At 56.9% G+C, this 24622-nt stretch overlaps 1 protein-coding gene across 3 annotated transcripts in view; it reads left to right on the top strand.

The window, feature by feature from the left end:
• The first annotated feature begins 207 nt into the window (after nt 1–207).
• Nucleotides 208–24622, top strand: part of CAPN5 (calpain 5) — a 50594-nt gene continuing 26179 nt past the window's right edge. Inside the window, exons 1-3 of one of the 3 annotated variants that reach the window (XM_072969121.1) lie at nt 208–352; nt 14995–15221; nt 21889–22020. In XM_072969121.1, the coding sequence (XP_072825222.1) occupies nt 15057–15221; nt 21889–22020 (297 nt within the window). In that variant the 5' untranslated portion in view covers nt 208–352; nt 14995–15056. Of the gene's footprint in view, nt 376–14994; nt 15222–21888; nt 22021–24622 lie in introns of those variants that run through there. The other 2 variants (XM_072969120.1, XM_072969122.1) reach the window with 2 other exon arrangements.

Below are 24622 nucleotides of genomic sequence, written 5' to 3'. Positions count from 1 at the left end.
CGGGCCAGGTCGGGCTGAGCCGCCCGGGTCCTCAAATTCTCTCCACCTCTGCTGCGGGAACTCCGCATCCTCCTCGCTGCCAGTTCGCCTCACAGCTCGGCTCTAGTTCGCATGCGCTGCAATCCTAGCCCGCCCGCCCCTCTGGAGACCACGCCTCTGTCCCAAAATGGGCGGAGGCCGCGGGGAGGGGCGGGTCGCCCGGGAGTCCCAGTTCGAGCCCCCGCCCCAGACCAGCCGCAGCTGATCTCCGGCCGGAGCCGGAGGCTGCTGCGTGGGGCCGGTCCAGCCTCTGCTCCAGTGCCGGCTCGGCCCTGCGTCCCTAGAGTCCGCTGGCCCCGCGGCGTCGCGGCGGGTAGGAGGCGCTGCGTGAGGGAGGTGTGTGCGAGCGCGCGTGTGTTCATGTGTGTGTTTCGGGTGTGTGTGTGTGCGCGCGCTGGTGCAGCGCGGGCCAGTGCATGCCCTGTGAGCACGAATCTGTGGGTGGGGGTGCACATCCCGCAGCCGGCGAGGAAGGAGATGTGCGCTGGCCTTGGGGCCCCGGGGGGGCGGGGATCTCTAGTATCAGCCCGGGTTCCCGGTGTTCGTCCCCACCCCCACCCGGTGAGTTGCCTCTTCCCACTGCCCCCCGGTGTTCCGGAGCCAGTTTCCTAGTTCAGACGCGCTAGGGTTTAGCTCTCGGGGTTTGACCGGCTCTTCCCTTCCTCAAACCCCACAATTTCGCTTTCCTATCCCTTCTCAGCCTTCTACTCCTTCAATTCCACACCCCCTCCTGGGAACCTCCCCATCCCCCATCCCTGGAGGCTTGGGAAAGATGGCAAGGCCAAAGTCGATTCCTTTCCTGACCCTCTTCCCAGGTCATGGGGTCCTATTTCCTGGGCTGTTGGGCTTGGATGTGTCTGTGAGGGCGTGGGGAGGTGGGGGAAAATCTGAGGTAAATTAGATCTTGGGCTTCTCTCATCCTGCCTCCGCCCTTCATAGTTGGGAGTCTAGGGCAACCTGCCTGGGGTCCAGGGGTGAAGTAGGACAGGTCATTAACAGGTGCCAAGTTCTCTCCAGGCTTCATTTCATGTGGTGGGATTCAGCCCTAGACCCCACAGGGTTGAGGAGAGAGGGACACAGAAGGTGAAATGAGCTACTCTCTCTCAGGGCTGCTGAGCCACAATTTGCACCTGGGTTGTCCTGGCTCTCAAGCCAGAACCCTCTCCCAGGACTAGCATTTTAAAGAAGGGTGCTGAGGGCAATTATACCTTGGATTCTGGGGAAGGAGAAATCTGGGCAGACTTCCTGGAAGAGAGGGGGTTTGAGGGTGGGGCTCAACCTACCCTTTGAGGGTGCAGCCTCCTGGGGAATCACTGTGTTCTGTTGCAAGGATTGAGACCCTCCCACCCAAGGTCTTTGGGCCTGGTCTTTGCTCCAGTCCCCAGAGTCTTGGTGTTGAGGTGGGGAGTCCTGGCTGCTGGCTGAGGGTTTGCAGGGTAGGGTGGGCCCAGCTGTTGCTGCTTCAGGCCAAAGCTAGGAGCCAGGAAGAGATGCTTAAGTGGGGTCAGTGCCCTGAGGACCAGCTCTTCTGACTGGTGAGGCAGATGAGTAAAACAGAGAAGCCCCTGTCCAGAGTTGCACCCAGGTGCTGGAAGCCAGTCCCTGCCTGGGAGCTGGGGAAGATTTCATTGTGAAGACATCGGTGCTGGGTCTTGAAGGATGAGAAGTTCACCAAGCAGAGGAGAAAGGGCAGGGCACTGCAGGTCCAGGGAATAGCTGGGTAAAGGCCTGGAGGCATGCAGCTGAATGATAGCCTGTGGAGAGTGGCATGAAGTCCTCAGGTGTGTGTCCCAGAAGAGTCATTGTTGACTCTGTGGTGAGCGACTTGCAATGGAGGCCAGTGAGGAGGAGGCCAGAGCAAGGAGAGGCCCCCTTGCCTCTCCTCTCCCCTCCCCATCTCCCCACCCAGGGCCAGGCTTGGTGCTGGAGATCTGATAGAGGTTCCTAGAGCAGGGGTGGGGGTGAATAGGAAGTGCTAAGAGGCTGCATGGGGCCCCCAGTGAGGAAGAGGGGATGAGGGAGCCCTGTCAGGGGTGGAGCTAGTCCCAGGAAGTTGATGAGATGAGGGTTGGACACAGTGGTTTGAGAGGCTTGTGGGCTTTGGGGGTGATAATCCAGAACACTGCTCCCAGGCCAGTGTTGTCTCTGGCTACTTCTGCCCCTCCTTTCCCTGTGGGCTGTCAGGACAGCCCTGAAGCCCTGGTCCCTGAACAGGAGACCCTCCTGGAGCCGCCAGTGGGCACAAGGAAGCTTCTCTTAATGACCCCTCCTACCTTCATGACCTGTCATTGTGTCCAGCTTCTTCCTCGATGAGACAGGCTTGGCATGTGACCTTGAGGCAATGAACTTCCCCTGTGAGTTTCAGTATCCTTATATGCGAAATGGGGGTAAATGCTGCCTAATCTCAGAGATCTGGGGGATGATGATGAAGTAAATCACGTTACTAAAAATGCTTTATGAAGTACATGCTGTTTGGTAGTCATTACAACTAATAGTAACTAATAATCAGCATCTCGTAGTCCCTTCTTCCCTGGCCGGGGGTGCGGGGGTAGTGGACAACCCAGAGGAAGGAGGGGCCTGACTTTGGGAGAAGGGTGAAAGGAAACAGGGTCTTCCCCACTGAAGTGGAAGCCCCTCTTGGCTTCTGTGGTGGAAAACTGTGGCCCTCTTAGCCCCCTCATGTAGGCAGGCTTGCTGTCTGGGGCCCAGCAGGCGTGGAAGTGTCTTGTGTCCAGTGCCTCACCTGGCTCTGAGAGAGGCCTTTCCCTGCCTCTGTGTCCTCAAATGTTTTGAGTGCCTTTAGAGCCGCCTTCCCTCCACCTCTCTAGCCCCTCCAGAGACCTCTTCTAAGCCTTCATGCCTTGCCTTTCCTGCTCAAAACATTCCTTGGCTGAGAGTGGTCCCCCAGGGGCCTCTCCTGCAGCCGTCTCTGTAGCCTCTTCTCCCTGGGCTGGTGTGACGCCCTGGAATGGCCTCACTTCAGTTCAGGCTGAGCTGCCGACTTCGCTTTGGCTTCAGGCCTTGTCTTTCCCTGCTCACTAGTGGCAAAATGGGCCAAGTACCTTTGGGGTTTTAATCCAGGATGTTTTAGGAATCCAGCCCTCAAGCTTGGACACAGAAAGTTGTGGAATGTGGGCATTGCTGGCCTGTAATGGCCTGAGTTACTGTTTCCTGTTCTAATGTTTCAGGGATGTGTTTCTAGGGGCCCAGCTTCCCTGGGGCTAGGAGTGTGAGGGTGCCGCTGGCTGAGGCTCTGGTGGCCTGTGGGCATGGGCTGTGGTTTTCTGCCACACTGGTGCATGTGGCCAGAACAGACCAAGCCCATCCATAGGTACCCAGCTGAGCAGCACTGTCAGGGTGTTCCCAGGGTGGCTACAGGATCTTGTGGCCCGAGGGACAAGAGACAGAGATCCTGCTGGCCTGATCTGTCTGCCCTTGCAGGCCAGCCCCTGCCCTAGTGCCCCCTGCTGCTGTGTAACTTCTGCCAGTCTGGGTGAGGGGGGTGGGACTCAACTGATTTGTTACTAATAATAGTCACTAAGACACTAGCACTTGGGAGGATTGTTTTCCATTGGAGCAACTGAAGGAGTAATAACTTCATCTTCACTCCCTCCCTCACTTCCTAGAGCAGGAGAGAGGTGCAAGGCCACAGGCCCACCACACTGTCGTTCAGGAATGGTATTGTTTCCTAGCGAAGCTGTAACAAGTTAACACAGACAGAGTGGCTGAAAACAGTACAAATTTATTCTCTTACTGTTTTGGAGGTCAGAAGTCTGAAGGGAGTCTTATGGGCTGAAACCAAGATGTTGTCAGGTGGTTCCTTCCAGAAGCTCCAGGGGAGCCAGTGTTCCTTCTGGCCTCGTCACTCTAGCATCTCCTGCTGTTGTCACACTGCCGTTTCCTCTTTTGGAGTCAGATCTTCCTCTTAAGGACACCTTGATTATATTTAGGGCCCACCCACATAATCCAGGATAATCTCCCCATCTCAAGATCCTTAATCACATCTGCAAAGTCCTTTTGCCATATAAGGTAATAGTCTAAGGTTCCAGGGATTAGGAGCTTGATATTTTGGGGGCCATTATTCAGGCTACCACAGGAATCAACTGCAGTGTTACTGCAGGTCGTTCTCTGAGATTCCCCCTCCTGGGCGCCCAGAGCCGCTGGCTTCCCCCCAAGGGTGTCACCTTCATTGTCCCCACACCCCCACCCCAGCCTAGGAGCTTTTGCAGGCAGAGTCTGGGCTGCTGCTTCTCTGGCCCCAGAGCCTAGCCTGAGACCATGGTAGCCAGAGCTCAGGGAGGTCTGGGTGAAGGGAATGTGATGGCATTGCCCCCACGGGTTGCTCCAGTGACCATACCCGTGGAACACTCAGTTAAGCCTTTCAGAGTGTAGCGCAGCTTATTTCAGATGTTCATTCAATCACCCCAGTGCTCTTGAGGGTCTCTTGATCGCCACCGTCACCTTGTGAGGATGAGGCTGGGCCAGGAGCCCCATTTTGCAGATAGGTACACCGAGGCCGAATGAGGCTAAATCCTGCCTGGAGCCGAGATGTGTGAGGGGAGCTGGCGTGGGGGCAGGTTGGGCCAACAGAGTGAAGACCTGCATTTTATTGGTGAGAACTCTGAGGCACTAGGAAGGGAACCATTTTGCCCCTCCCTGAGCTGCAGTCTCCCCACTTGAGGATGAGGATGTCAGTAGGACATTCTGAGGCTCTGATTGGCCTTCTGCCTGGCGTTCAAGGCTGCCATGGGCCGGAACGTGACATGGGGCACAGCAGAGCCTGGAGCCCGGAAGTACTGCCCGCTTGCCACTTACCCAGAGACGTGGTTGTCATCTGGGAGGTGGTGAGCCTCCTGGTGCCTCCAAGGAAGGCCCTCCAGCCAGACTCCCAGAGAGCGCCTGGCCTGCATGCTACGCACCCTGCCCCAGTGTGGGTCTCCGATCCCCACTGCCAAGGCCATGCTTTGCGGGGCCATTTCTACAGCCTGGTCTCCCTGCATGCATCCTCACCTCCTTTCCATCCAACCTCCTTGTGCATCATGCAGGAGCCCCGCTCACACCCCAGCACACTCCCGAGTCCTCAGCCTAGCTTTCCAGCCCCCATGACCCGGCTGTGGTAATGTTTCTGTGCTTGCCTCTTCTTCCTTCTTCCCTCTCTCCTGCACCATCCTCCAGCCTTGCCTGAATGGTTTCTTCCTCCCAGAATGTTCTGTCCTCCTCCGAACCTTCCACTTCTGCCTCAAAAATCACAGCCCACCTGTTGAGCTCCTGCTTAGATGCTGCCTCCTCCCTGACACTGCGCTCTTAGAGCCGATCTCTGGGCCTGATGCGTGCTGGGGTTGCTGTTTCTCCCTCACCAGGCGCACCTCCCAGGCCGGCCCTGTCTGACTGCTTGCTGCCCCCTTGGCCAGACACAGGCACAGAAGTTGAACGGCGAGACAAAACTGACAGGGACTCCCTAGGGCTGATTAGTGGGTCATTGTCTTTGCTTGAGGGAGGGAGTGGTGGGCCAGGCAGAGCATAGTTCTGACATGAGACCTGCTCCTGGCTCCGTCCTGAGTGCATCTCTTTCCTGTCTGAGCCCTTGAGCTCATCTGTGCAGTGAAAACAGTACAGCTCATTTCTGAAGCTGTGCAGGAGCTTGACCTAGGAATTGAGCCTCAGTTTCCCAGCCCAAGAAATAGGCACCACCCTACCAGGTTTCCAACCTTGAGTCTTGGAGACAGATGGTGCTAGGGGCACAGACTGCCTTTGCAGGCAGCAAGAAAAGAGGCTGTCCTGGTGACAAAGACAGCTGGCTGGGAAAGAACAAGAAGTGTTCCTCAATGGTGAGAGCCTACAGGCCAGAGAGGGCAGGGGCTTGCCTGGGGTCACACAGCCCAGTGGTGGCTTCAGTGACCTGATCAAGTCTCATTTTTGTCAGGTTGTTTCCCTTATGGGGAGTGAGCAGCACTCGGGACATGCAGCTCCAGGTGTCACCTCCTGACCCCCTTAAACCCCACTTCTTAGGAGAAAGAACAGCCCCTGCTGAGGGTGCTCAGCTGCACCTGCCCCTTCCTCGGCACCTTCTTGCTGGCTTGTGGTGCTGAGCTGCGTTTCCCGTTCCCCATGACTTTTAGTGCCCAAACCAGCTGCTCACCCTGCCTGAGGCTGAGACCTGGCCTGCCCACTGCCCAGGAAGGTTCCCAGCTTCTTCCTGTCCCTGCCCACACCTGGCAGATCCAGCCGGATCACAGCTACTTACAGAGGCTTCCCAGTGCGTCCTCACAACACCCAGGTCCCAGTGAGGAGCTGCCATGGGCAGTGGCTTTGGGACTCAACCAGGGCCACACAGTGAGCTGGCCCCCAGGCTGCCCTTCCCCCAAATACACTATCAGGGGGACATCAGTGCCCCAAGATCACTGTCCCTCAGAACTAGTGAGACACCCTGCACCCCAAACACTCCTGGCCCTGCCCTCCAGCCCCGCCGTGTCTTTTAGTACAAAGGGACTTGGTTGGGTTTATGTTATTAGAAAGATCTCTCTGTAGCTGGATGGAGACTGCATTGGAAGCTTAAACGATAAGGCAAGGGCAGTGGAGAAGAAAGACAGGATTTCCCAGCCCCGGTGCCGCCTGCTCGGTGCCGCCTGCTCAGCGTTGACTAGAGTGACTCACTGGGCCTGGCCCCCTGGCTCTGCTGCCGGAACCTGGAGCCCCGGTGGCCCCAGCCCAGCTGTCCTTCTTCACATTCTCCCCCCGCCACCCCACCATCTGTTCCTCAGCACGCGGTGGGAGACGGGGCCCTGGGAGGCCGCATACAACCAGAGCAGGACCGAGAGAGAGGCGTTGAGCATGCTATTGAAGTGGTGGCTTGTGGGGCAGAAGTGGGAGTGGGGTGTAGGATAAAAGGCAGGAACACTTTGATAAAACCAAAACTGCAAATAACTAGACAGTCACCAGACTCTGAGGCGCTGTCCTTTCCAGACCCCATCCCTGGCCTCTGGCCTTCCCCACCCGGGCTCAGGCTACGGCTCTTGCTCGTCTGGGTGACTGCCTCAGCCCCTTTCCTCAGCCCTAGCCCTTAGTCTCGCCCCTGCACTGCTCCCTGGCTCCCCTGAGCCTTCAGTAAGAGCCCAAGTCCCACAGCCTGGCATCCCAGGCCTGCAGAGCTGCTCCTGCCAGCCTCCCCGCTCAGAGCTCCACACCCTGACCTTCCAGCTGTTACCGGTCCTTTCCTGCCTTCCTTTTACCTGGAGTGCACCCTCTCCGCTCTCCCCTCAACTCTGGCCTGCCCTTCCAGCCCTGCTCTGTCCACTTCCATCTTGAAAAGACACCACCATTCTTCCCATCCCTGTAGCCCCTCCTACAACACGCTTACTTCTGCAAACACTGACCACAGTGTGTCTGGCTTAGTTCTTGGTCTGTGTCTGTCACCTTGTGCCTTCCTGGGACTGCTTTGAGGATCTGACCCCCTCCTGTCAGTTCAGGGCCAGCTCAGATGGGAGCTGTCAGTGAAGATGAGCAAGTTGGAATTAACTGTGTTCTCTGAATTATCAGACAGCTGTTCAGCCCTTCTCTGGTCATGTGGCAAAGGGGAGGGGGCCCCGTTGCCTGGAGTGGGGTATGGTGGCCGGTGAGGAAGGTGGGGTGGGGGTCTTTGCCCGCCGGGCTGTGGGTATGGGCATCCTTGGCTCCTTTGGCCGGCCCTGGGTGATGCCCACTCTGCTGAGCGATACAGCACCGCGGGCACCCACTATGTGGTGTGGGAATTGGGCCACAGAGGAGGGACCCCCAGCAGGCCCTCCTGCGGTCTCCCTTTCACTCCCACAGCTGGCTGGTCACCAAGTAGAGCTGGGCCTCCCGCCCACCCAGCCTTAGGACACGTCTGCTCTCCGTTCACACATGAGCTCTGTGGCCTGCCTTCTGGTTTTTCTACCCCAGGCTTGTCCTTTTCTAGTGCACGCTCCAGGTGGCTGCCAGGTGAATCTCAAGTCCCTTCCCTGCTCAGCACCCTTCCTGGCTCTCCACCACCTCAGGAAGAAGCCCGATCCCTGCGCCTGGCCTTCCAGGACCTCTGGCTGGGATTCTGGGCACCTCACCTGCAGTGTCCTCTCCAACCCCCACTGCTGTTCACTGTCAGCTCAGTTCCTCTGCCTGAGCTCCCTGCCTGCCCTCAGGGCCCAGGTGTCTCCTGAGGGTGGTCCCTGGCTGGCTGGTACCCCCTTCACAGAGAGGAAACCTTGAGTTGTGTGTCTGGTGGGGCATGGGAGTGACCTCTCCACCTTGCAGGACCCTCTCTTGGACTTGAGCACTCCAGGTGTGAAAGCCACAAGTGTCCTGAGAGATGGAGGAGGCTCACAGGAGGTCACACAGTCAGTGTGTGGAAAGGCCAGGCCAGGTCTAGTGCTCTGACCAAACCTGGCCTCCTTCCCTGCTCCCCCTAACCCTGGGTCATCCCACCGTGGGTGCCAGGCAGGACCCTCCAGGTATGTAGTGTCCAGCCTGATGGCTGGGCTGTGAGGGGCCAGAACTGGTGGGATCAGGGTCACTAGATTCAGCGAGCCCTTCTTCCCAGGGCCCCTGCACTGGCTTTTTCTGTTGAACATTTGGTTAAAGCATAGCTGACCTACAGAACAGTGCATTAATCAGAGACACACAGCTCAGTGACCCTATCCACGTGGCCACCCGCTTGATCAAGGAGCAGTGTGCCTGCAACCCCGGAAGCCCCCTCATGCCCCTTAGTCACACCCCAAAAGGCAGTACCTATCCTGCCTTCTACCCACCGTGGACAGGTTACGCCTGCTTTTCAGTTTTATATCAGTGGAATCGTGCTATTGCTTCTCGTTTGATACTGTGCTTGTGAGGGCCACCTGTGGAGTTGCATGCAGCAGTGATTTATTTATTTTCATTACTGTGAAATATTCCATTCCGACACAACATTCGTCCTTCCTTCTGGTGATTTGGGTGGTTTCTTATTTTCAGCTGTAACAAATACTACCATGATAAACATCCTTGTACTTGGTTTTTGGTGAATATGTGCATGCATTTCTGTTCTGTATATACTTAGGAGGAAAATTACCAAATGGTAGACTGTGCGTTTGTTCAGCTTTAATTGATGTGGTCAAACGGTTTTGCAAAGTAGTTGTACCATTTGCTGTCCTACCACCAATGTCGAAGAGCTGCGCGTGTGTGCGTGTGGTGTTTTCCCTGGGAGCCATTCTGGGCTGGGTGTAGTGGTATCTCGTGCTTTTAATTTGCAACTTCTCGGTAATTAGTGAAGTGGAGCTCTTTTTCTTCTGTCTGTTGACCATTTGGACATGCCCCTTTCCTTACATTTTCTTCAAAAAGTTTCATTGTTTTACCTTTCAGTTCGATTTGCGGTCTCTGGGTTTTGTGGATAGTGTGAGGTGGGAGTCAAGGTAAAGTTTTTCCCAGCACCGTGTGTTGGAAAGACCATCCTTTTCCTAATGCACTTCTGTGTCACCTTTGTCAAATCAGGTATCCTTCTTCTGGGGCCTTTCTGTTCTGTTCCATTCCTCTGTCTGTCTACCCCGTGCCAACCCCGCACCGTGTCAGTTACTAGAGCTGTGTGAAAGGTCTTGGTAACTGCGAGTATGAGTCCTGCAGCTTGGTCTTCTTCTAATGGCCTTGGCTGTTCTTGGCCCTCTGAGTCCTCGCACTGATATCCCACCCCTTAGAGGAAAACCCCAAGTCTCAGAGAGGTGAGGTGACTTTCCCCTGCCACACAGCTCTGTCTCATCAGGCAACACCCTGCCCTCCAGGCTTGGTGTAATGCTGAGGTTCCCACCTACACCACCAGGAGCTTAATAGTTTTCTTGAAATCAACTTCCTTTTTCCTTAATATTTCTTAAAGGAAACTGTGCATCTCCTGTAAGTGGAAAGGCAGTATTACTCTCCATAAATATAAGATTACTGGAAGGATCTTAAAAATAAAGACAAAAATCCGTTCAGTTGCAGCCAGGAGCTGAGCCTGGAATCTGCTTCTCCTTTGTGAAGTAGGTGGGTCAGGGCTGTGAGGGATTCAAGACTCGCTGGGCCAAACCGAGTTCTCTGTGAGCGAGAAGTGGACAGGGAAGAACTTTCTTACTGACTTTTTGGCCATGGCAGAGCCCCCTCTAAAGAGATCACTGGACTAACCTGGGGCCTGCTTTAGGAAGCCCAGTGTGATGTGGAGGCTGGAGGCTTGGGGTCCAGTTAACAGGCTGCAGGTTTTGTACATGTTCCTCAATGTTTTCATCTAAAAAAATGGAACTAAAATTCTCTCTCCTATTTCCCCCTGGCTGTGGTGGCTGAAAAGTCCGGGGAAGGCTCAGTGGTGTCCAGCCCTTCCTGCAGGTGGCTTCATGTGGCCTGCTGCAAAGTGAGCCCTTACTCTGTCCCGTGCACAAATGATCTGTCCCTGCCACCTCCAGCAGGTCCAGGGACAGCAGATCAGGCCACACCGTCCCGGAAGGAGGTACACACTGTTTACAAGGTGAGGACAGACAGCTCCTGTAGGGCAAGCCTGGGGCAGATGCCACTTTCTTCCTCTGTAGGGCTGATAGCAGCTCAGAGGGGTTAGCAACTTGCCTAAGGACACACAGCACTAAGTCATGCAGCTGGGACACAAACTCTGGTCTGACTGTCCCACTGGAAGTCTGGGTTCTCTGAGCTCCCTAGTGGGCACTCCCATGCCCTTGTTCTGAGCCATGACAGCACACCCATGCTCAGTCCACGGGGCCCCCTTTGCTAGGCTGGGTCTAAATCACCTTGCATTTTCCCACCTCTGCCTCTGAGCCTTTGCTGGAGCTGTTCCCTCTGTCTGGAATGGCATTTCTTTCCTAAAGGACTTCTGGGCCCAGGCCTTTGTGAAGGCTTCCTTACGTCCCTCTTGCTGGAATCCCTGAAATGATGCATATCCCATTCTGTCTTGTGTCTGTTGGCTACACTAGACCATGAAATTCCATGGGGACAGGAACCCTGGTAGGGGTCTGGAAACATTGTAGATGTGCCTCAGACATCTACTGACATCCCCCTGGGGCCACAGTGCATTCAAGTATGCAAAATGCTGATCCACTTGGCCATGTCTCATTTGATCCTCCCAGAGGCCCTTCCAGACAAGGACCATGCAGACCAGAGAGGAGACATGGCCTGTCTAGATCTGACAGCTTAGAGGGACATTGGGGAACTAAAGCCACATCTCTGTCAGGAGCAGGAGAAGGGCTGGGCTGCAGCAGAGAGCACCAGGGCTGCAGCACATCTTCTCCTCCATAATGGGGTGTGGGTACCAGCTGGCACCCAGCCGTCAGGAGGGGGAGGGAAGAAGGGGGAGGAAGGGCTGGTCTAGTGGAAGGGGGCTGGCCCTAGCCTTCAGAAGACCTGCTCGCTGGTGCGGCTCTGACTTGGAAAGCTGATCCCTCTTGGGAGCGCATGCCACAATTTGAGCCTGTTTTCCCCCATGAAGGAATTCCTCTGCATCACCTGTGTTGGTTCATTCAGCCCAAATTCACTGACTCCGCCCTGCAATGTTGGCCCCTCAGAATACAGAAAGGAGCGGGACATGGGCTCTGGCTGGCGAGGTGTGGGCTGGGGAGACGGACAGATCATATGCGGAGATGGGGGTACAACATGACGGGTACTGTCACAGGGGGTCTGGGACAACGGAGGTGGAGGGAGGAGCAGGGTCAGGGGCAGGTGGGAAGTACTTGGGCTGAGTCTTGAGAGGGGACCGGGAGTTCTCCAGGAATGTGCATGTGGATGGACAGTGTATGTGAAGGCCCCGAGTGGACAGCTTGAGGGGACTGCGAGGAGCTCATAGCCCGGGAACATGGGCCCAGCGTGGAGAATCTGGGGGGTGGGTGAGGTCAGCAGGGACGGAGGGAAGGGGGCAGGCTGGAGGACAGCCGAGAGGCCCAGACTGTCCTGTTAGTGCTGGGCTCAAACAGCGTAAAAACTTTCAGAAGTCAGGAAGTGCCGTGGCCCCGAGCTCAGACCCGGAGAGAAGAGGTCGGGGTTGGGAGGCTAGCTTTCCTGATTCCTGGTTTCTCTGTGGCCTTTGATGGTCATGCCTAGAACTACAGGGAGAGAGCAAAGCTCAGAGGCTGGTGACTCTGTGACCTCTTAGGGATGTTGACCCAATGGAGGGAGTGGAAGGTGACTTTGGGGCAGATGGAGGGTGCAGGAGGACAGTCTGCAGGAGGTGTAGCCTGTGCAAAGGCCAGGGCCAGAGAGCCTGGCTTAAGTAGGCCAGGGGCAGCCTGGCGGGCAGGGGTGAGCTGGAGACATGGTGGAGCTGGGTCAGACCCTCAGCCAGCCAGGCCTGGCCCCTGTCCTCCTGGGCCCGGGCCCAGCCAAGCGGTCCCCTCTCTGCCTGCACCTCCCTTTTGTCCTCCTCGGGAGCAAACCTCCCCAGCAGCGTTGGCCTGGAGGGCCGCCAGAACCTTCAGTCTCCACCAGCCTGGCTGTGTGACCTCGGCCAGCTCGCTCCTCCTCCCTGGGGCCCTCTGGGCTCTGAATGCTGGAATTGCTAGAGTTGATTTCTGGGCTCCTGCTTTCAGCTTCTTTGATCTAATTCTTGCAGCTTAAATTGCTTCCTGAGCAGGCCCTGCCGGAAACCATGATGCTAATGGCTCTCCTGGTGGCTGGGTGCCAGAGCCCAGGGGCTGGCTCTTCAGGCACCCCCTTCTCTTTGCCTCAGGCCTCCAAGACTGGAGGGTCGGTGGGAAGGGGCAGGGTTATTGGCCTCCCTGAGCAGAGATGGCCAGAGAGGTTAAGTGGTTGGCTTCAGGTCACACAGCAGTGGGACAAGCGGGCCCCGTATGCTGTATGGCAGATGAAGTGGCTGTGGGCCCAGGGCAGAGGACAAGCCAGCCCTCAGCCCCTCGGCAGGCAGGGACCATTAGCCATCCCATTTCTCCCTGCTGTCTATCCACGTTCCACCCTCACCGCCCATTCTCACCTCCTTCCCTTCCTGTTTCTCCCCTCCATTGAATCCCCACATCTTTTCCTTCCTGCGGGGCTGGCTCAACCAGGGTGTCTGGGGTGAGGCCTGCCCTGCCCAGCATTCGGCCCCTCCTCCTGCACTGCGGGGTCACCAGGCCAAGGTGGAGGCACCAAAGTCAGAGGTGTGGGGGTTCACATCCAGACTCTGCCATGGACCTCAGGCAAGTTGCGTCCCCTCACTGAGCCTCAGTTCCTTTTCTGAAAAAATGGCGACTGTGAGAGGCCTTCCCAGGAGATCCTATACATAGACCTCTAGCCAGGAGGTTTACATATGGCAGGTGCCAGAGAAATGGAGTTTCTTTCTTGAGACTGAGAGGTGGCTTGTCTACTTCTCTTCTGCCTCTTCCCTCTGGCCTGCTAAGGAGTCTCCTCAGACTTTGATTAATTATAACGGTGTCTTCCAGTTATTGAAGCAACATTGTTCCCATCATGGAGATGAGAAAAGGGGGACTCAGAGAGGTTGAGTGACTTGTTCAAGGCCACACAGCATGTGAGTGGTGCAGCTGGGACTGGCACCCACATCAGTCTTGCTTTCAAACTTGTGTTCACCCCCAAAGGCAGCCTACCTTGCCTTAGTTTCCTCAGCTGGGCTGGGAAGGTGGGTGGGGCCTGTGCTTTGGAAGGTGGGGGTTGTGGTCCTGAGCAGGCCCCATGATGAATAGACCTGGGGATATGGAGCTTCCAGAAAGAGTCCGAGATGCAGGGACATAGATGGTGCTGTCAGTCAGGTCCCTGGTCATTCGAGCATCTCTCCGGGTACCTGATCTGTCAGGTCCAGGTGGCTGCTGCTCCCTCCCCTCCCCTCCCTTCCCCTCCCCTCCTGGAACCCTTTCCTGGCCACAGCAGTCCAGGCTGTATCTCTTGCACAGCACGTGGCTACAAGGTTCAGGGTGTTGGACTGTGAGGGGCTGACGGGAGGATGTTGCTGGGTACAGCCACCTTCTGTGTCAGGCTCTGTGCCAGGGCTGCACTTGGGTTCAGGTATAGACAGTGCTGCAGAATCTGGCCCTCACAGGGAGTGGGCCTGCTGAGGGCCGAGAACAGCAGTCCAGGCTGAACACAGGGATATGAGGGAGGTGAGTAGACCACTGGGGGCTTGGTTTGGCCCTTAGGGGACCCCTGAGGGGGAGGGTAGATTGGAAATGGGAGATGGGTGAGGACCAGCACTAGAAGCCCCTGAAGCCCGGGAAGAGGATGTTCAGGGGTGTGAGGCACTGCAAGGTCTGGGAGGCCGTGTGGGTGGGAGAGTCTGGCTTTGGAGATTGGGAGGGCACAGGTGGGGGTTGGGGTCCTCAAGGGAGTTTAGACCCCCGGGACTGAGGAGCGATGATTGTGCTCCCTACGGAATGGGAGACATTGATTCCAGAAGGCGGAGTGCTGGAGGGAGGAGGCAAGAATGAATGTGATCGATGGCTGAAGGGGGCTCCAGGTCAAGGTTCTTCCACACTGGACAGAGATGTACGGCTCTGGGCTAAGGCGTTAAGGACCGGAGGAGAGAAACTTGGAGACTATGCTGCTGTTTTCCTGTGGGCATGACACCAGCCGGGGAGCTACCTGGTCAGCCACTGGCCTGATTCCGCCCTGATTCTGCTGGAGGTGGGGATGGGGGGGAGGGGGCTGTCTAGGAAGGCTGGTGCAACAAAGGAAGGGAGGGTATGAGTGCGGCCAGGCGGCCTGAGCACTATTGTGCTTGTGCCCTTGGCCTTTTGGCCTGCAGGTCTGGCGTCACCTCAAAGCATTAGAAATGAGGAAATTCAAGAGTTAGGCTGGTCATTTCCTCTCTCTCCCTGCTCTGCGCTACCAGCTGTGTGACCTCGGGCAGGTCTCTCCTCCTCTCAGCCTCAGTTCCTGGCTGCTCGATGGGGATGCGGATGCCCATTCCCCAGGGCTGCGTGGAGGGGCCACCTCACTCAGCGTCCGTGGGGAACTCCGGTCCTCAGGAAGTGATGATCTAATTGCCTTCTGTCCTCCCAGGTGCCCCAGGAGCCGCCCTCCGCTGCCTTGACTTGGTCTCCCCTCCCAGGGCAGCGGCCACCATGTTCTCGTGCGTGAAGCCCTACGAGAACCAGAACTACTCGGCCCTGAAACGGGCCTGTCTGCGCAGGAAGGTGCTCTTCGAGGACCCCAACTTCCCAGCCACTGACGACTCGCTGTACTATAAGGGCACCCCGGGGCCCACCGTCAGGTGGAAGCGGCCCAAGGTCAGTGTCTGGTCTGAAGATCCAAACCAGAGCCCATACCTACCTGGTCTGCAGGGGACAGTGGGTGGCTGAGAGGGGTCCTTCCCAGGCTTCAGGTGGCTGAGAAAGTGAATGCTGGGCCCGCCTGCTGTGGGATTTCATCGGGATGGGAAGCCAGGAGAACAGGCCTTCCTTCCATGGCCACTGCTACCCAGCTGGGACCTCGCCCTCTCTCTGGCCTCAGCTTCTGCCCTGCCACTGTCCTCCCAGGGTCGTTTTTGGGATAAAGATGAGGTGATGTGGATGTGACCTTTTTTAGTGCAATGTAGAGTGCCATTCAAGTGTAAGGAATTCACTTTGCTGATTATCATTGCGATGATTTTGAAATAGTCATTTGCTGTACATGAAAGGTATTTATTACAATGGTTAATCAGTAATAATAGTAGTAGTGAAAAATAATAGTACCTCAGAGGGTTGTTGTGAGCATCAAAAGAGATGATGCGTGAAAGGGTCTGGCACCGAGCCCAGCACCCATAGGGGCAGCTGTCACCACTACTGTTGGGGGTTGTGAATTAGGGAGCCCCTGTCTGGTGGCTCCCCCTGGCCTGGCCTTGGTCGCTGACACTGGAATGTGTTGAACAGACGCATTTGGCCTCGTGGCATGATTTCATCCTCTTTGACCCTGATTCCTGAGTGTGAGAGTAGGTGGTTGGATGATGTGGTATCCCAGGCCCCCTCCTGGTTTCCGCAGCCTTGCTGGTGACACTGAGACTTGGTCACACCCGAGGGAGTTTAGTGCAGGAGACTGTGCTGGACCCAGGTGCCCAGGGCTGGGAGGAGACTCCCCTGCCTGGTGCTCAGAGGAGGCGTCTCAGAGTTGAAGGGTTTTCAGGGTGGGAAAAAAACGAGGCTTGAAGCTCTCAGGCTTTCTGGGGACGTGGCAGGAGCATGGGGCGTGTAGAGGGGAGTGAGAGGAGGAGGAAACCAGGTCCCTGGTGCACGGAGGCAGCGGGAGCCCTCAGCAGTGTGTGCCAGGGTCACATTTGCATTTTAAAAATTTCCCTCTGGTCCCCTGTACATTTCAGAAGTATGAAATTTAGTTTTCAAGTTCCTCTCATAGACTGTGATCTCAAGTCCCTTTCAACTCAAAAAATCCTGTGTATTTTCTTGGACTGGGGCACTTTAGAGGTAAGAAAACTGGGTTTGAGTGGGGAGCACACATACCCTGATTGCCCAGCGAGCGGGAAGCAGAGCTAGGCTGGGACCCCAGAGTCCTGCCTTTGAGCCCAGGACCCTATCTCCCCTGGTCCACCTCCCCAATACTAGATAGAGGGTCCCTTGAGCTGTGCTGGAATCTCTGACCCCTGCCTGGGTTCTCCGGAACTCCCAGCAGCCTCCTGGCCTGGCCCCAGACCCCTGCCTCTCCGTGCAGCCCCACCCCCATGCCTTCCTCCTTGTCTTTTGTCTGGTGGGTGGAGAAGGAGGCCAGTCTCAAAAGGCCTTTGTGAGGCTCTGGGTCCTGGGACAGGGGAGACACTTGAGCTCTCTGCCCTCCTCTTACTCCATGCCTGCCCCCATCCTGACCCTCTCCTGCCCTCTGGCCATCCCCCAGACAGTTTAGGAACCGTGGCTCTGGAAGGAGGCTGGCCTGGCCTGGCTGGGGATACTGGGCTTGGTGCTGTGAGAGGAGAGGAGGAAATGCCAGGCTGGCTGGGCTCTGCATCCCCCTGCTGTGTGACTCTGGTGGAGTCACACGCCCTCACTGGGCCCGATTGTCTGCCAGTTCAGGAGTCCTGCCATGCTGTACTTTCCTTCACTGCCTTCCTCACTAGACTTGGTGCCTAGTCCTTTCTAGACATCGAAAGAGGAGGAACAGGGTTGCCCCTGCCCTGGATGTGGAGGCCGGTGACACACAGCTTGTCGTGGTTGGTGTTAGAGACAGATGTCTGAGTGGAGCCAGGGGCGGCAGTGGGGCATCAGTTCTGGGCTGGAGAGGCAGTTCAAGGCCAGGCACTGCTGAGCGATGTTGAATGAGGGGGTGAGAGCGCGTGGCCCAGGGCGTGATGGATGGCCGGTGTGTAAGCAGGGCTGCAGGGTGGTGGCAGGGCTGCTGTAACGGGCAGGCCCGGCTCCACTGACCGGATGCGGGGTTGGTGGAACAGGAAGTCTGGCTCACTTGCTTCAGGCGGGTGGAGTGGGGCCAGCCTGGTGGGGTGACCATTAACTCCCAGCTGCTTGGCCTGTGGCCAGTGAGATGGAACTTTGGCCAGAAGCAGCCTTGTTTCTACTGAGTCCTACTTCCTGGGTCTTGTGACCTGGCTATTTACAAATAGAGTAAAAAGCCAATTTTCTTGAAGGCCCAGAGAACCTCCTCTTTACTCCCATCTCACCCCCAGCTCCTTCTCTTGAAGTTAGTTAGTATCGTGGCACCTCTATTCTTGGGGGACCTCCCTGCCTGCTGGCCTCCCTTTTCTTTGTCTCAAAATGGAATGAGGAAGCTGGCTTTTGAGGCTGGCTTGGCCCTGCCTTACAGGAGGTGTGACGTGAGCAGTCACTTTACCTCCCTGGATCTCATTTGTCTCATCTGTAAATGGGGGAGAGTAGTTCTTGCTGCTCATGGTTTCTGGAGGTTGAAATGACTTGAGGTATCTGTGGTGTCAGACACATAGGAGGCAGATGACAAACTGGCTCCCTGCTCTGGCCCACCTGCTCCTGCCAGCCCAGTATTGGGGACCCGGAGCTGGCCCTGCCTGGAAGTCCCATCTCTTTGGACTCTGCAGGTGGGGCCAGGCCTGGTCCACTTCAGTCCCACCCAGGGCACCTGCCTGGGGCCCACACCCTCCACCTCCTCATAGGTCCGTTGTTTATTTGTTCTTTCCCATTCAGTAATCTGCTGGCCTCCCTCACAGGCCTGGCCAGGGAGATAGGAGGAGATAAGAGATTAGAGGGGAAGGTCGATGACTCAAGGGGTGACTCAGGGGGAATACTGAGGGGGTGGATGGAATGGGGGGGCTTCCTCCTTCTCAGGCTCAGGACCTTAGTACAGTCCCTTCTCATCCGTGTCAGGGCAGAGTACCCCCCCCCCACCCTGCGCTCTGCCTCTCCCCATCTCTGGAGACAAGCCTGCAGGTCCTTTGATGGAATTAAGAAAGGAACTAGTAGGGATCCTACAGACACCAGTTTTGGAACCTCCCAGAATTCTCGCAAGGTGGTGGTCGCCAGCCTCATGCCTGGGGCTCAGGCTCACACCAGCACCTAGAGAAGGCCCCTCTCCTTGGCTGTGCTGAGCAGTGGACCCCTTGATGCCACAAGAGAGGCAGTTTGTGCTAAGTCCAGCCATCTGGGCCTCTGCCCTGCCCAGAAATGATCCCCTCTGGGCGTGTGCTCAGGTGGCCCTGGAGGATGGGAGGAGAGGGGACATGGGGTGGGGAGACAGGTCTGTTGCAGAGAGGGCAGGGCACAGGCTGTAACTGCCGAGAACATTGCCCTGTTTTCCCATCCCAGGCAGAGGTCCTGCTTCCTTTCTGAGCCTTAGTTTCCCCAGTTGTCGAGTTGATTCCTGCTGTGAGCTTGGATTCTGGGAGGGAGGTGACGGGGTGAAGGTGGATGGACAAGGAGAAGCGGGAGTGGATAGAAGGGGCAGAAGGTGCCCTGAATCCACTGGCTTGCTGCCTTCCGCCTTGTACACCAGGTCTAGAAACCTGAAATTCCGGTTGTGCCAACAGAGGAGGTAGTTACGGGCTGTGACCTGTGTCTGGTGGAGTGGGTCTAACAGGCTGGGAGGGGCTGAGAGGTGACAGGTGACTGCAAGTGCAGGAGGCTGTTTCCCACAAAGGTATGTTGACCAAAAGAGCGGTCACCCCAGCCCTGGGGGTGGCCTGGCCCAGAGCTCCCAGCAGCCAGTCCAGTCCCATCCTGCAGGCCACTTTGCTGTCCCTTCCTCTCGGGGCTCCTGCCCGCATCCCCAGTAGCACCTGCCAAGCCCTGTTCCTGACACTGGAGGTGGGCAGAGCCAGGCCTGGGCCCTGCCTGGGAGCTCTCAGGCTGGTGGGGGAGACTCAACGGCGAACCTCAGTGTGGACAGCGATGGGAGGGAGAATGGTGGCTGGGGGTCCCGGGGAGGATGATGTCGGGGGCAGCATCTGTCCGAGGCTGAGACTGGATTCCATCTTGGGGGGAATTTGGAGTCTCCATTCCCCTCTGGAGCCTCCCTGCCCACCAGCCCGCTCTGTGCCTGCTCTGCTGGTGTCACCGCCTCCAGGCAGCCTCTTCCGATCTCTCTTGGTCCTGTTGTCACAGCTATGCTCACATGGAGGGTCGCAGTCAGGCTTCTCCTCCTCAAGGGCTCTGCCTGTGGTCTGGGAACTGCCCTATCTGGATCTGTGCTCTGTGCCTGCCCAATGACCCAGGGAAGGTGGAGGAACAAACTCTGGTCTTGAGAATCTGGGCCCTATGGTGACAAGGGTCTGTACTGCCCCAATCCCTTGGTCTCATTGCCATATAGCAAGTCCCCTAAGCGGGGCCAAGGACAGGTGCAAGGGGGTGGGTGAAGGAAGGGTGGCTTGTCACTCATAAATCCTGGCCCAGCTGGAGGCTCTGAAGGTGACTGTCTGAATTGGAATCTCAGTTCATCTCTTCCTCTGTGACCCTGGGCATAGGACTTAACCTCTCCGTGCCTTGGTTTCCTCATCTGTAAAATGGGGATGTTAACAGCACCTGTCTCTGCACAGCTGAGCACACAGCCAGTGCCCAGTCACTAAAAACTGTTTCTGTGATTGTTCCATCCAGGGTGACCCAAGGTGGCTGCTGGACCCCAGGTGCCACCAACTTCAAATGGCTTCTCTAGCTTATGCTGCAAACTTGCACCTCTCCTGGTAGTAGGAACACACCCTAGACTACTTTTTCTTCTCTGCTCCCTCCCAGGCGGGTGGATTTGCCTCAGGTCGCTGCTCTGCTACAGCAAGTCAGGGCAGTGCTGAGCGAGCCTGGAAGCCGGGACTCCTGACCCCTGAGCTCAGTCTCTCCTAGAGGCCAGAGAAGTGTCTGGGGCCAGAGCCCTGTTCTGGGGCTGTGGGACCAGGCTGGAGTGGCTGCATCTGCCCACAGGCTGCCCTGGCGGTACTGCTCAGTGGGGAAGAGAGCCCTATTTGAGGAGCTAGGATCTGTCTTATTAGTCCACTTGCCTCATGACCCTGGGTGTCAGTGGCCCCTCCTGGGCCTCAGTGTCCTCTGTGGGATGGGTGGTCCCATTTCTGTGCAGTGCCCTTACTGGGAGGATCTAAAGGGAAGGGGTGCCTTGGAGGTCACCTCCCGTGACCCCCAGGTGGTCCCTGTCTCTCTTAATACGGTAGGGATGGGGCCGGGGTCCTCCAGATATGAGGCCCCCCCTCCACCCTCGTCCTGCTGTCCTGCCTGCCCTTCTGGGCCCCAGGGAGGCAGATGCTAAGTCATGGCACCCTCTGGCTCAGAGTGCTGGGCTGGGCTTGGTCCAGGGCCTGGGAGATAAGATAAGGAGGGAGGCAAATTTCTCATCTGCTTCCTGAGGCCTCGGGGTTTCTGGTCTCACTGGTTTTCCATGACCTGTGGCAGGATACTCAGACCTGTGGCATCTGTACTCTGGGGAAGCTGCCTTGCAGCTTGACCTGGGGCCACCCTGAAGTCCCACCTGGAGTGCTCCTGCCCTCAGGGGAGTTATGGCCCTCAATCTGGCACTTCCAAACTCTGGTTTTCCCAGGCAGAGGTGGCAGCAGGAGTCCCAAACACCTTAGTGAGAACTGATAACCCTTTGCCCCATTTTCCCCTGAAGAGTGCCCTGCCTCCAGGATCTGTGGACTCCTTACACAGCCCTATAAAGGACAATAATCTACCTCATTTGCGCAGGAGAGAAAATGGAGGCTCAGAGAGATTGAGCCACTGGCCCAAAATTGCACAGCTGTTAAACGGGGAACAGGAATTTGAATTCTGTTTTCCTGACTCTACTACCCTCTGCTGGCTGCCTGTGGTAGGACCTCAGTAGCTCTGTTGTGATTGAGCTGGTTCAAGAGTACCACCTGAAGTGGAGGCAGGCCAGTGTTGTGTGGCTGGGGCCTGTGATGCAACCTCTCTGGGCCTCAGTGTCCTCATCTGTAGAATGAGCACAATGCCCACCTTTCAGGACTGTGGTGAGGATATTGATCATGGTGCCATGAGGATGTTGGTCATGTGGAAGGCATGTCTCAGTGTTTACTTCCCCCACCCCCTATTGTCCCCCCTCTCTGGAGAGCAGTCACTCGCTCTCAGTTCTGAGGAGTGAAGATGTTGATGGGGAAGGAGGAGGGGCCCAAGGTGGGTCCTCCAGGTGCTCTGTTGGTGTCAGCTCAGCACTGCTTGGCATTTGCTTGCTGTGTGCCCTTGACAAGTCACTTTCCCTCTCTGAACCTTCATTCCTTCTCTGTAAAGTAGAATAACAGAGCTACAGTCCTCAGAAGGGGTGAGGGTCAGATGAGACAGCTGGAGGATGTGCCTACACGGGGCCTGGTGTAGTCCTTTCTCCAATCCTCCCCTGCTCTTTGCACTCATCATGGGTAATTTTGGTATGTTTCTGCCCTGCACCCTGGCCCCACTGCGTGACTGTGGGCCCTTGAGAGCTGGCGGGGAGGTGGGTGAGTCTCCACACTGACAGTGAGATCTCCTCCCGGCTTTTCTGCAGGACATCTGCGAGGACCCCCGCCTCTTTGTGGATGGCATCAGCTCCCACGACCTGCACCAGGGCCAGGTGGGCAACTGCTGGTTTGTGGCGGCCTGCTCATCCCTTGCCTCCCGCGAGTCGCTGTGGCAAAAGGTGAGGCCTGGGTGGGGAGGGGGTGCTGGGGAGCGTTAACGCATCTTGATCCCCTTGCCACCAGATGGGGGAGGTGCGGCCTGAACATACAGGTGAGATTTGATGACAGCCTATGCAGGGATAGGGTAGGGTGACACCAGGGCTGTTCAGAATTGGCAGAGCATCAGAATTGCCTTCCTCTCCCCTGCCAGCTCAGGAGCAGGTGCTGGGAATCTGTGTAGCTCCCAGTTCTGATGTATCCCCTCTAGACTACTGGGGGCCCGCAGTGTCCTTGGGGCCACTGGGTGGAGTACACACCTATGAAATGTGGAAGCTGCCAAAATCATGTGCAGTGTGGAGACACCACTAACTGGGGCTCAGGAGACCCCGGCCAGTACCTTCTTTGTGACTTGGCCAGTCCTTGTCCTTCCCTGGGCCTCACTCTTCTCACTTGTTCAGAGGGAGTGATCCAGACAATCCTGATCATGATTCATGGTTCCAAACAGCTGATGTCCTGGTCGCGGACCAAAGGTTTAGGTTGGAAAGAATGGGCTCTGGTCCTGACACTTTGTCCCCTTGTGGTGGCATTCGGCAGTGCAGTCGTTAAATCCAACAGAGCTCCCTCCTGGGGAGGCCAGGAGGCTGGGGTTGTGGTTTCTAAAGAATAATTGACAGGAACTGCACCCTGGGTTCCCAAGCCGGCAAATACAAGTCATTGCTCTTCCTGCTCTTTCTACAGGGGCTGGCAGCACAGCTTGGGAGCACTGGGCATCCGGGTCTTACAGGCCCAGGGGCAGGTCCCAGCCTCTCCGTTTTGTAGCTTCATATTAGCCTTAGGTTTCTCACCCACAGAGTCAGGCTATCAGGGTAGCTCCCTCTCGGGGAGCAGTGAGGGTGGAACGAGGTACTGTACTTACAGGGCCTCGCACAGTGCATTGCCAGGTGAGGGGTGGTTGTGACGGCCAGTGTGGTGATAATTCAGATTCATGGAACACAGTGAGTCTTCTGTGCAAGTGGGGTGCAAAGAGCAGGTGAGTTTGTTCTCGTCCTCTGAGGTATCCCTCAGCCATCAGAGGGCGCTGTGCCTTCGGCTGAGGTTGGAACCGTAGTAGGTGCTGTGCTGTCTTGTCTTCTGAACAGGGATGTGACCTCTCAAAGCCACCCTTTAAATGGGCACCCCTGGGGCCTGGCCCTGATGGTCCTGTGCGATACAGGGAGCTGTGTGCTGTAGGGCCCTCCGCAGAGGCCACTGTGTCGGCCATTGACATGGGTGGTTGTGGGGCATCTGAGCTGGGAGGACCTGGGAGAGCCGTGCATAGAGTCACTTCACTCATGGGCCCCATGGCCAGGGAAGGTTGGGGCCTGGCACTGTTCTCTGGGTGTAGGGCTGTCCTCACTCTCCTGCCTCCAGGCTCTAACCCCCTCCTTTGAGCCCAGAACAAGGTGACCCTGAGCTAGATCGGCTCAGTCTGGGGCTGGAGGTGGCACACAGGAGCCCTGTGGGGCTGGCCCCACACCTCCCACCTTGCCCTATAATTGCCTGTTTATCTGTGGGCTCCCCTCTTGAGGTGAGCTCCCCTTGGGCAGAGCTGGTTCAACTTCTATCTTCCCAGCAGGAGCCTGGCACAGAGAGGGCTCACGAAAGTTTTGAGGACAGAGCCCCTCCCCAAATTGTTGGACCCAGCTACTTGCCAGCAGCCCCACAGCTGGCCTGGCTGCCTCAGGCCTCCTGGGGCTTGCAGGGGGACTGGAGCCTGGCCCACTGTGTCCCCTCATAGGAAGTGGGCTGTCTGGTAATTTGTAGGGAAGAGCCTCAGCTTGCTGTGTGCCCTGCCCTGGTCCCAGGCAGTCCCTTGGTGTAGCTCCCCGCCTAGCAAGTGGAAGAAAGGGCCCTGGACCCGCAGGCAAGAGGCTTGTCATTGATGCCGTGACAGTGGGCAGGCCTGTGTTTGTCTCTGGGCAGAAGGTTCCTCCTGCACGGTGTCAGGGCACCAGCCTGGCTAGGCTGGAGGCTTTGAGGCCAGATCTCCAGGAGCTTGGGTCTCCAAGAGGTTGGGGCCGGGTGGCATGCTCTGGGGTAATTGTTCTCTGCCTTCTGGTGCTGCTGTGGTGATGGTCCCTGGGTCCCGGAAGGAGGCTCGAGGCCCTGGGGAGCTCATTACTGTGCCTTCCCTCCCCTCCTGTCCCTGCTGACCAGGCCCTGTTTGTTGTCATCCCTCACTTTCTGGGCCTGTTGCCCAGCAGGGCCTCCCCTGCCCAGCTCTATTTTCTCCATGGAATGGGGGTGCTCAGCCTGAGCTGCACCCCTACTCCCCCTGCCCACCTCACATTCTGGGGATGCAGGCGCATCACACCCTCGGCACACATGCCCCCTCCTCCAGGAAGCCATCCCTTTACCTCTAGTACTTGACACAGCCTAGGGTGGACAGGCCTGGGATTTGAAGGCAGCCAGACCTGCGTTTGATTCTGGCCGGGTTCCTTGCTGGTCGTGTGACCTTATGCAGGTCATGTTCCTTCTCCTGGCCTCTGTGTAAACCTGACCTTTGCAGTCCAGGGTGGTGGGAGGATTAAAGGAGCCCACAGGATTAGGGTGAGGGTAGGTAAGCCCGTGGCATTTAGGGGA

This window comes from Vicugna pacos, chromosome 10 (genome assembly GCF_048564905.1).
Source record: "Vicugna pacos chromosome 10, VicPac4, whole genome shotgun sequence".
Taxonomy (NCBI): Eukaryota; Metazoa; Chordata; class Mammalia; order Artiodactyla; family Camelidae; genus Vicugna; species Vicugna pacos.
The sequence above is the reverse complement of the archived record's forward strand: the minus strand, read 5'-3'. Positions and strand labels throughout refer to the sequence as shown.